The following is a 12,002-nucleotide window of genomic DNA, read 5'->3' as shown; positions in this document are numbered from 1 at the left end:
CGTCCGCACCTTGAATATTATGATGATATAAAGCCGGGCGTCTAATCAACAGTCACATGGACTCAAAATGTGGCTTGTTCACCGGAAAAACCTATGATCCCGTCAGATTAGAGATTGTCACGATGAGTCAAATCAAATCTGATTCTCGTCCCTCTGACTTCAGCCACAGTAAAGACTCCCGTTGACGGCACACGGAGAGAGATGGATCAATCTAAGCTGCAGTTGGTTTATATTTCATGCTCAGAAGCCCCCTGGCTATCAGATGTCAGCTTTTTACTTTTTACACCTGTTTCTTAACTTTTTTGTTTTCTTATAGCATTTCAGGCCATTCGTTTGGACTCGGTGCACTTTCACTTTACGAAGGAATGACTTAACACGTCGCCAAATGCCTGGCTCAGGTCTGTCCCTTTAGAAATGAAGCTGCAGCCGGCCGCCGGTTATCTTTTATTAGTTCAAATCCACCTACACATCTTAAGTGCACCAAGGAAAATACGCTGCATCTATTTTTCTTTATTAGAACAAAAAACAAAGTTAAACAATTTCGCGCTTTGTAGTTTAACTGGCTATTTCCTCATCTGACACGAAATAGTCCTTGGGTAGAACCTGGTTTTCTGTTTCCCCGTCTTTATGCTAAGCTAAGCTAACTGGCCACTTCCTGTATTGTCATATTTACTGTACAGACATCGGAGTGGCTCTCAGTGAATAAGCCTATTTCCCTCAACGTCAAACCATCCCTTTTTGCAAATTACTCAAATTAATGGTTGTTCTGTCGGCGTCAAACATTTTCTAATGTTTCATGTTTATCTGTGTGCTGATTAAAATTCCCCCGCGACGCTGGAATATGTTTTCTTTTTATGCTTTTATCCTTCTCCTCGTCAGTTCAAGTGCTGCGGCAGCAACAGTTCGGCCGACTGGGCCTCCAGCATCTGGATCCGCTCCCGGGACTCGGACAACCGGGAGGTGCCCGACAGCTGCTGCAAGAGTCCGACGGAGCTGTGCGGCCGCAGGAGCCACCCCTCCAACATCTACAAGGTGGAGGTGAGAGGATGCAGTGCAGGGTGACGGCGCACACGTCGGTAGTTCTGTCGCGTCCCGGTGTCTCAGAATAGACGGCAGCGCGGATCCGTAGTGTGTGCACACAACGTGTGTTTGCAGTGAGACTCCAGCGTCGCTCACGCCGGCCCCATGCTTTTCCTTTAGGGCGGCTGCATCTCCCAACTGGAGAAATTCATCCTGGACCACCTGAAGATCATCGGAGCGGTCGGTGTTGGCATTGCCTGCGTACAGGTGAGCTTTACACACGCACACACACACACGCACACACACACACACACACACACACACACACTGAATTAATGCTCAGCGTGTGTGTTTGTCCGCGACGATTGCAGTTTTGCTAAATGACGTTTGTCCTCCTTCCCCCTCGGCCCAATCCCCAGATCATAGGGATGGTGTTTACGTGCTGCCTGTATCGGAGTCTGAAGGCAGAGCCGTACTGAGAGGAGCAGGAAGAAGAGGAGTGTGTGTGGGTGAAGGAGGAGACTTCATCACTGCACGTCGAACGCAAGCAGCCCATAGGTTCTTTTTTCTTTGCCCTGCACACATCGGGAGGGGGCTTGGCACTGGATCAAATTGCACATCAGAGGATCGCGTCTTGGTGAACAAAGGGTGGAAAAACACTACAAGGTTTTTCTTTTTCTTCGAGTAATTAGGCACTTAAATTGCAGCCGCGTTGAAGATCTGAGTGACTCTGATGGAAATCAGAACACAGTTTGTGTGAGTTGGCCTCCGCGGGACTGAAAGACACTGTAGTTTTCTTCCACTCCGATTCCCACGGTGTACGTTGACGCGCGTGTGGACCGGGTGTGCTGCGCCCGCGAGTGGTGTAAAGATCGGTGGAGTGAAACTGGCACTCTGCAGAAAATGTTAAACCACGGTCGCAGCGGCGGCGGCGGCACCAGCAGCTTCTCTTTCCCAGCAGCGCGGTTCATTTTGTTTTCACATTAACTCGCCACTCGTGCATTTTATACCTTTGTTCCATAGCGGCCTTTTTTAAAACTTTTTAACTGAATTGTTTTTTGGATTTTGTAAATGATTTTTCTCTAAACACCCGAGGTGCTTTCTTATGAACCGTTATTTTCCGCTTAATGCCTTATGCGTCTTCGAAGTGACATGTCAGTGTTTGATCAGGTTTTTAATCCAAACCTAAAACCTGTTCAGATTATCTGACAGTGCACAACGTAACTGTGCCACTTGCAGAATCCTAACTACCTGTACTACTCTGAGGTGTAAATGTTACTGGAAGTGATTTTGCCACTAATGTTGCTCATAAGAAAGTGCCTCGTGTTTTCAATTTTACCGTCTTCTTTTTCTTTTTTTTTATACGAGAGTTTTATCCACCGAAGCCAAAGTTGTCAACAGTAACTTTTTGTAAGGACCTACTTCATCCCTTCCAGCCTTTATTCACTTATCTAACGATCTTCTCAATAGGCCATAAACATATGTATTATTGTATTTAACGAGACACTGTGCTAGAACATACATAGTTTATCACTGTATTTGACGTAGCGTGCTTTCCCTGTGCGCCTCAGAGACGACACCGGATTAATCTGCTGTATTTGAGTCTCTGTGATAATCCGCGGGATTATTTTGAGTTTGAATAAACGTCAACCGACACTTCACTTTTCCGTCTGCGCCGTTTGCTTTGTCGGCTCGAGTCGGGGCAGCAGTTAGCGACGGGAGCGGCGCAGCGTTTTCAGTTTCTCTTAATCATTTCAAAAAGGTCGCGCCGCACAAACGCCGAGCGACGTCCTTCGCTCACGGGTCGCGTCATCCGCACGCACACACAAGAACAGACAACAACTGCCAAAATAAACCCGTATTGTGTTAAAGACAAAACCATGTGTCTGTAACAAGTGACCCTTGCACAATTGGCAGCAGCTTTCAAGTGCATTAGTGTATTAATCCAAAGTCAATTCCCTAATGTCGCTGTGCTGCGCTGGTTTTCAGACGTGAGCAACATTTCACCACACCTGCTGCTGGAGGCACATCGCCTACAGTATACCTGTGTGCCTACTGTACATGGCCCATGTAATGGCAGCTTCTCTGAGGCGGCGGCAGCGGAGGGGGGGGGGGGCTCATTTGAACCCCCCCCCAGTTTTGTTTGTGAGTGACTGTGCGTCACTGTCATTCATTGTGTAACAGACGGCAGTTACCGTGCGCAAACACAGGGAGGCAGCACCCGCCAGGCTTTTCAGCAACACAACACACCACTGAGGAAAACAGCTTGTGTGTGTGTGTGTGTGTGTGTGTGTGTGTGTGTGTGTGTGTGTGTGTGTGTGTGTGTGTGTGTGTGTGTGTGTGTGTGTGTGTGTGTGTGTGTGTGTGTGTGTGTGTGTGTGTGTGTGTGTGTGTGTGTGTGTGTGTGTGTGTGTGTGTGTGTGTGTGTAAAAAACACCCAGAGGCTGTAGAGGATTACACCCCCACACACACACACACTCCTTGTTCAGAGGGGCAGAAAAGCTTTAATATGGTGGGTGGGCCGCACACAATGACAAATATCACCTTTCAGTGAACTTTACCCGTTTGCAATTTTTTGGTTTTCTTCTTCGGTGAATTACAGTATCGATTCATCAATAAAATATGCTACGTAACGAGCCCAGCAGGAGAATTAAAATGGCAGCCGGTCAGCTCGCGGCTGCAGACTGCTAATTGGTTTCCGTTGGGACTGCAAACGATGCAAATGGGGCCGTTTGTCAGTCAGTGAAGCCGCCGCCAGCGCCGCGTAAAAAATACCCCTTTGTGTAGCCGGCGCACGTGGTGAAACCCGGCAAACGGCAGAAATCGGTTGTGTGTTGTCTCTCCGGGGCCCCTTGGAAGAGCTGCGAACACAGCACACCTTGTAAAAGCTGAGTCATCCCCTGGCAAAATGAGCGGCTGAGGATATTTTATTATTTTCTTTTGATTCTTTTTAAACGTTTCCATCGGAGTGAAAGCAGTTGAACACGTGGCGAATCTTAACGGCGGGGAACTTGTTCCGAGGCAGCGGACATCTGTGGAATGCAAGTCGTCCGTCCTGCTCTCGCCGCTCCTGTTGCCGGAGTTTCGACTCCTAAGTAGGTGGTCGGAGTTATGACGGGGCCATTTTTAAACAACCAGTGTGTCGCAACAAACAATTGTGCCCTTCTGATGAAAACTGTAATAAATCCTCCGTCCACCTCCTCGGGCCTTCCTGCCTGCTTCTGCTCGCTTGCGCCCTGACAGCCCACATGCAGCCCCCCCGACACGAGGGATCTGTTAATAATGCCAGCGCATGACATTTGTAAAATACCCCCCCCCCCCCCCCCCCCCCCCCCAAAAAAAAAAAAAAAGAAACTCGCTAAGCAGTTGTCCATTCGGTGCACATGTCAGCCCCGCTGCACCTTGGCCTGTTGGGCCCGTCCAGCAGAGAGGTCGGCTATTTTCAGTCCGGCTGTGGGAGGACTGTTGTACACTCTTCACCTTTTAAGCCTTTTTTTTCCTGGAAGGTAACGTGATTTCTGTGCCGCCGGGACAAACGGACGACGGGGAGCTGTGCTACAGTTTGTCTGCAGCTGACGACAGGAGGAGGAGGAAGAGGAGGGGGGAACGTGAAGGCATTCGTTCCCAGGGTCGCCCAAGGGCGGGGGGAACCCAAGGGTACATAAAGCCCGGTCTAATTTTGGGCGCCGCGTGCATTATTTTTAACTCCTGAGGTTAAGAATTTCTTGTTTTCTGATTTGGTTTCCCCGTACCATTTATCATGAGCTAAAAGAGCTTCCTCTCCACCGGGGGGGTTGAGGTTGAGGTTGAGGGTTAAATATCAGTTATCAGGGACCACCCCGAAGAGGCCCCGTGTCAATTACTGGATACTCTCCTGCCCCATGGGCCCTTACAAGTTCAAATAAATCAATCAGAGAAGGACAGATTACTCTTCGGCCGACTGTACGCGATGGGTCGCGACGTACGACCTTTGCCTGCAAATAGACATTGCGTCGATGTAAGAGGTCACGAGCCCAAAACGTGGCGAAAAGTCTCTGTGTTCATGAAAAGAGTCATTCTCTCGGTGGAATATTTTACAAGGGGCTTTGGGCCCTTCTCGCGGTGACGGTGATCTTCAGCCGGCTAATCCTGTGCCCTTACCGCAGGTGAATACCCCGGAGGTCTAAAACATAGTCTTTTTCGCTTGTGTGTATCGCGCCGCGTCATCCCAGACATCTCTGCTGCGGGGCACACACATCTCAGGTCATTTCATTTTCATCCAAGACCTCGGCTGTTTACATTGTGCATGTGTGAAGAGGAGGAGGGGGGGGGGGATGGTAACACATGTAATCTTGAGACTGTAGATGGCAGCAACACTCTTGGCCAATCAGTCTCAATAAAATGGGGGGGGGGGGGTCTTTTGTCTCGGCCGTCTAGGGCTGCCAGCTGAAATTGAAATTAATTGGAAAATCCAATGTGGAGGGGGAAGGAAAAAAGATGCAGTGTAATCGTGAAATAAATCCAGACGGCACAAAGACGAGTTGCTTTCCGCCGTCTGTCCGTGTTTTGCCTGAGCGCGCGCGCAGACACACACACACACACACACACACACACACACACACACACACACACACACACACACACACACACACACACACACACACACACACACACACACACAGAGGGCGGATGCAATGCATAGTCAAATTCTTGCTGCATATTGACAAAAAACAACAACATATGGATATTAGTTTATTGAAATCCAAAGCATGCAGGAATTGATTTATGCCAATGTATACATCATCCACACGATGATCATGACTCTGGGGTCAGGGAGGAGCCCCAGTATTGAGCAGAAGAGTTTTACTCTGCCCACTCTGCTGAAGACGACTGATTGTGTTTGACTTTATCTCTTTTTCTTTTGCACAATTAGCAACAGTGTTGTTAAATGCTGACGCCGCATCTTTTGTGTGTGTGTGTGTGTGTGTGTGTGTGTGTGTGTGTGTGTGTGTGTGTGTGTGTGTGTGTGTGTGTGTGTGTGTGTGTGTGTGTGTGTGTGTGTGTGTGTGTGTGTGTGTGTGTGTGTGTGTGTGTGTGTGTGTGTGTGTGTGTGTGTGACACCATCGATTACACAAGTCCTTCACGTTTCCCCCAATTTGAGAGGGGTCCGGCTCGGCGAAGTGAGAGACTCCTCGAGCTCTCCTGAGACTAATACTTGAACACTGAGCTGTGTGAAATAAAACCTCCCTCCGAGCCGCCGCTCAGCTTCTGGGAGATGTCACTCGTGCATCCGTCGAAGAAAGGAGAGCCGCGACAAGGACGCAGAGCAGGGTAAAGCTGCCGTGTGCTGACGGGGGAGCCTCACGTGTGCCTCTCTCATTCCCCCCTGCATGCAGGTACAGTGTACCACCACACAGGCCCCACTGTACTGTACATCCCCCCCCCTCTGTCGCTCGAAGCGTGGCGGCCTCCAAACATCTGGCTCTCCCTCCGGCCTTCTCCTCTTCCGGGTCACGTCCCAATGTGGGAAGAGGAGATTTCTGGAGTCCTGAGGTGCTCCGATATTCTTCAAGGTGGTTTAACCAGCTGGCTCTTGGTGCTCCTCCAGGGGGGTTGGGTTGAATCTGTTGGGGGCGGGGGGGGGGGGGGGGGGGGGGGGGGGGGGGCGGTTGGCAGCATATGTGGAATGAGGAGTCAGTGAAGCCCACATAGGTCAAATTATTAAACATTTCATTTCAAGATCAGGAAAAACAAACAAACAAATTTGTGCAGTAAAACTAAGTTTGACTTTTTCCATTTCTTATCATCTCAGGACCCATCATATAAAAATTTGGCGAGCCAAGCAATTATCATCACGCTGCATTTGGTAGTCGTAACTAGAGCCCGAATTTTAGGCAAAATAAATGTTTATTTTCTTCTATTCAACTTCTATTTATTTGGTTGTATTTGTAATTTTTTTTCTTCAAATTTATAGTTATTTATGATAAAGTTCATGGTTAAACTAAACTATCGAGCCTCAATTAATTTTCTTTGTCATTAAGGTCTGATAACGACATCTTAGGAATCGTTGACAGATTTAAAGAAAATTTAAATATATATATATACACACATAATATGTATATACACTCACCGGCCAATTTATTAGGTACACCTGTTCAATTGCTTGTTAACACAAATAGCTTATCAGCCAATCACATGGCTGCAATTCAACGCATGTAGGCATGTAGAGGTGGTCAGGACAACGTGCTGAAGTTCAAACCGAGCATCAGAATGGGGAAGAAAGGGGATTTAAGTGACTTTGAACGTGTTATGTTTGTTGGTGCCAGACGGGCTGGTCTGAGTATTTCAGAAACTGTTGATCTACTGGGATTTTCACGCACAACCATCTCTAGGGTTTACAGAGAATGGTCCGAAAAAGAGAAAATATCCAGTGAGCGGCAGTTGTGTGGACGAAAATGCCTTGTTGAAAGTACGCCATGAAGAATTAAGGCAGTACTGATGGCAAAAGGGGGTCCAACCTTTTACTAGCAAGGTGTACCTAATAAAGTGGCCGGTGAGTGTATATTTTACATATATATATATATACACATAGATATATTTGGGCCAATGTATCAGTATCGGGAATCTTGTACTCCCTAATATCTAAATCGGCATCGGTCCCCAAAAATCCAAATGGATCGGGGTCTGGTTTAAACTATAATAATACATCACACTTTATTACCTGATTGTACGTATGCAAAAATCTTAATCTGAAAATAACTAGTAACTGCGGTTTTGGAAGACGAGTCGTACGAAGCAATGTTCAAACGTAAGGTGGTTTAACATATTATGCCCTTAGGTACTTTTCGAATTAGTTGATTAGAAATCATGTATCTTAATGGTAATGATTTTTTTAGAAAACCATAAAACAAGGCAGGTTTTTTTTATTTAGTTTGTAAAAGTTGACGTTTTGGAGACACAGGTTTTTTTACAGGACAGCAATGAACACAAAGCAGATACAGTAGGTAGAGCTTCATTGTCATTGTCACAACACAAAGACTCTCCAGGTGCACGACACATGTAATAAGTCCCTTAAAGTAATAAAAGGACAGACATGCGTTAAGTGCAAGGAATATAAAAGTCCAGGGCTTGTGCTCCAGTTATTTCACACTGGGGGTTCGTGTGGTGTGTGGCAGTGTGGGGGTGAAAGCAGCTTCGTCTAATAGCTCCACCACCGCCCTGGGAAAGAAACTGTTGTCTTTTTTTCTTCCCATCCTGGGAAGTCCAAAGCTAAGCAATGAGTTTTTTTTGTGTCTCCTCCCAGACGGCGAGCGCTTGAACAGGTGGTGGTGGCTCAGGTGGGATGGATCTTTAATGATGCCGTGCGCCCGCCGCAGGGCATCGCGAGGTGTAGATTGAGTCCTGATGACACCCTGCGATGTGTTCACTGTCCGCCGGTGAGCTTTTACGACTCTTCATGTGTATGTGCAATTACAGGTTGCTGGGATTTATGACTGTGATAATGGCAGGGCACGAGTAAGCACACTTTCGTGTGTGTGTGTGTGTGTGTGTGTGTGTGCGCGCGCATCTATGCATGTGGTTGCATGTGCATTACATTTGTAAATGTTGCAGGTGACAGCGCCTCGACTGGGCCGAGGGTCAATGACTCCGAGCCACACCTGATCACAGCTACCGGGGACATTAAATGTGCATTAAACGATTTTCTAAAGTGGATCATAAAAATGCTTATCGACACGCTTGGATTAGACCATGGGGGCGAGATGGGGATGCAGATACAAGTTGTTGTTTTTTGGTTAATGAATTCAAAGTTTCAATTAAAACGTGTGCTCATGCAGGTGAAATCATAATTAAAGAAGGGAACCACAGGCCAAGAAGAATACATGCAACACACGCTACTGTGTTTTTAACGGAGCTCCGAGAGCTGCGTGGTCGAAGGGGAGGAGTAACACGCTGACTGCTATTTGTGGCGAGGGGAGCCTTTCACAGACGTATATCTAAATCAGTGCTTAAGTTTACCGATAAAATCTTTTAGTGTACAGAATAAAACAATGCAGGAAAAAAATGTGTAATTGTGTTTACATTTTACGTGAAATAAATGGTTTATTTTCCTAATTCAAGTTCTATATATTTGGTTGTATTTGTGTTGTCTGTTTCTATTTATAGTAATTAATGGCTAAACTAAAATATCAAGCCTCAATTACATTTAAACAGATATAAAAAAAATATATATATATCGGATATTTTGTACAGTACTCCCTAATATCGTCATCGCTCCCCCCAAAAAAATCCATATCGATCGGCCTCTAATCCATAGTATATTTACAGATTTACTATACATTGTTGCTGCTATGACATCACACACTAGTAAATGATATCTACAATTAAACTAAATGTATAGATTAGCGCACCAGTGATGTTATTGATTACTACTTTTAATACAAATAGAGCAGATGTGAACTATAGACATTATAGTATGTGATTTCTGTAGACATATAAAATGTTTACTACTATCCATATCTACTGGAAATCATTACACATTGTTCACTGTGATTATATAATATATATAATATATATATATATATTTTTTTAAATGAGAAGAAATGAAAGGCCCCCAGCGTTGCCAGGTTGGGCAGCAGCAGGTAAGGTAGACTACTTCAAAACCCCCTGTTTTCCAGCCGTGGTGCCCCGACTGCTGTAATTTGTGTCAAGAATCTGACTCATAACTCCGCCAAGTCTGAACACACAACATGAACACACATCATTTTTAGATCCAGCGTGACTAACGCGTCCGGAGGATACAATCATATCCGTAAATAAACGTCCACAAACCCGCAGAGGAAGTTTGGAACAGAGACGCTCATTTGAAGCCCAGCAGTTGCCTGGTGAAACATTACACTTTTAGAGTTTTCCATCACATCAAAGTTATAAATTGAAAGTTGTCACTACACAAATATTATGTTTAAAAAGACGCTTAAAGCTAACCTGCCAACAGTTATTGTCAGTTAGCCTGTTTGTTTGGCTAACCGCTATCCCGCCACACGCTACTCGGCCCGACTCCAGTTTACAGAAAGTCTCCGTAAAGGATTTAGTCTCTGTTGAGCTGTCGACCTTCACTTCAACAAGGTCAGTTAATGACTCTGCTGCTGTTAACAAGCCAACATGTTCGCTGTGTTTTAAGCTAATCTGTTTCGCTGTGTTTAAGCTAACCTGTTAGCTGTGTTTTAAGCTAATCTGTTAGCTGTGTTTTAAGCTAATCTGTTAGCTGTGTTTTAAACGAATCTGTTAGCTGTGTTTTAAGCTAATCTGTAAACTGGGTTTTAAATTAATCTGTTAGCTGTGTTTTAAACTAATCTGTAAACTGGGTTTTAAGCTAACCTGTTAGCTGTGTTTTAAACTAACCTGTTAGCTGTGTTTTAAGTTAATCTGTTAGCTGTGTTTTAAGCTAACCGGTTTTTATGTGTATTAAGCTAATCTGTAAACTGGCTTTTAAGCTAACCTGTTAGCTATGTTTTAAATTAATCTGTTAGCTGTGTTTTAAGCTAACCTGTTAGCTGGGTGTCAGCTAACCTGTTAGCTGGGTTTTAAGTTAATCTGTAAGCGCTGTTTTAAACTAACCTGTTAGCTGGGTTACAGCTAACATGTTAGCTGTGTTTAAAGCTAGCTGTTAGCTGTGTTTGTGCGGATGGTGGCTATTTTGGTCACAGTTCTATTGCTCTGCTGTCTTAGCATCTTTTATGTCAACTACTTTTAGATCTTTAAAAGTCCCACAATTTAAAAGAGGAAGAATTTAAAAGTCTGACAATTTTTCGGTCGTTAATATTTTGGCTGTCAAGAGACAGTGGCTAGAAAGCTCACTGACCCAAAATGCACATTACCTAAAAGAGTTTCCAAAAAAACCCTTGGAATTTGTAGATATTCATTTTTTTCATTTGTTCCGCGTCTTACCAGGTCACAGTTGTGGACCTTGTTCCCCCAGAGTGAAAGGGACTCTAAAGACACATCTGTCATTTTGTGTCTGTTGACGTTTGTTGTAATTTTTCCTCTGGTTGTGGTCATTAGCTTCTCCTTGTGGCCATTTTGTGTCTTTTCATGGTCATTAGCTTCTCCTTGTGTCCATTTTGTGTCTTTTCGTGGTCATTCGAGAGGAATGTCTTGAATTCACCTTGGTGAACAACTCAGAAACTGCATTGGTTATAATTGTTTTGTTTTTTTGGAGGGACTGATCTTAAATGTCTACGCTTTTATGCTGTTGTGATATATTAATACTTAAATATAGTATTGTGAATGTTATGGGCACAACCGCTTCATAAACTATTCCCCCTTGGGTGTCGTCGTTGCTTTGGGGGTCGATCTTTGGAACCGTATTGTACTGGGAAGTACTCTATGTTGGCTTTAGGGATGAAAACGTGATGGTTGTCTTGCACAGAGCATGATATACTTTTCACATTTCCACACATTTCAGTACATAATTTTATTTTGTCAACTGCTGAATTCCCGATCTGCCATTTACATTTCTGCCTCACTCGGCTCAACTCATTGTCGACCTCAAGATTGTGTCCATGTTTTGATGGTTATCAGCTGCTGAAAAGAGGCTGATAACCTGCCTGCCTCAGGCGATAAACCATTCCCATTTTAATATAAATGCCTTGATAATCATGTATACAGTATCAGGGGGGTTGTTGGATGAATCCATGTTAGTTTACTAGTTCGTATACCCTTTGCTCACAACTGAATGACAGAACTTTTGTTATTTATAATCACCAGAACCACCAAATAATGGAGTGAAAAATAGTTCACTTTGTTGATATATTTTTATTTTACATTGATGATACTACAGAGCAATTTAATCCAAGTTTTTTTTATATACAACATAAACTAGACTGCTTATAGACACAAATTTGCATCACATGCGTCTTAAATCAAAATATCGACACAAATCAGAACTTTAATGATGATGGCAGTTTTAACTATTTCAATATAACGTTTTAATTTGTTTACATGGT

The 12,002-nt window shown here is 44.6% G+C and overlaps 1 protein-coding gene across 1 annotated transcript in view; it reads left to right on the top strand.

Moving 5' to 3' along the window:
- Positions 1–2,681, top strand: part of cd151l (CD151 antigen, like) — a 20,671-nt gene extending 17,990 nt beyond the window's left edge. The window contains exons 6-8 of the mRNA XM_047331496.1: positions 880–1,038; positions 1,201–1,287; positions 1,440–2,681. Coding sequence (XP_047187452.1) covers positions 880–1,038; positions 1,201–1,287; positions 1,440–1,499 — 306 coding nt within the window. The 3' untranslated portion in view covers positions 1,500–2,681. The remainder of the gene's footprint in view (positions 1–879; positions 1,039–1,200; positions 1,288–1,439) is intronic.
- The last annotated feature ends 9,321 nt before the right edge of the window (positions 2,682–12,002 follow it).

This window comes from Scophthalmus maximus, chromosome 4 (genome assembly GCF_022379125.1).
Source record: "Scophthalmus maximus strain ysfricsl-2021 chromosome 4, ASM2237912v1, whole genome shotgun sequence".
NCBI lineage: Eukaryota > Metazoa > Chordata > Actinopteri > Pleuronectiformes > Scophthalmidae > Scophthalmus > Scophthalmus maximus.
This window is presented reverse-complemented; position numbering and strand designations above follow the sequence as displayed.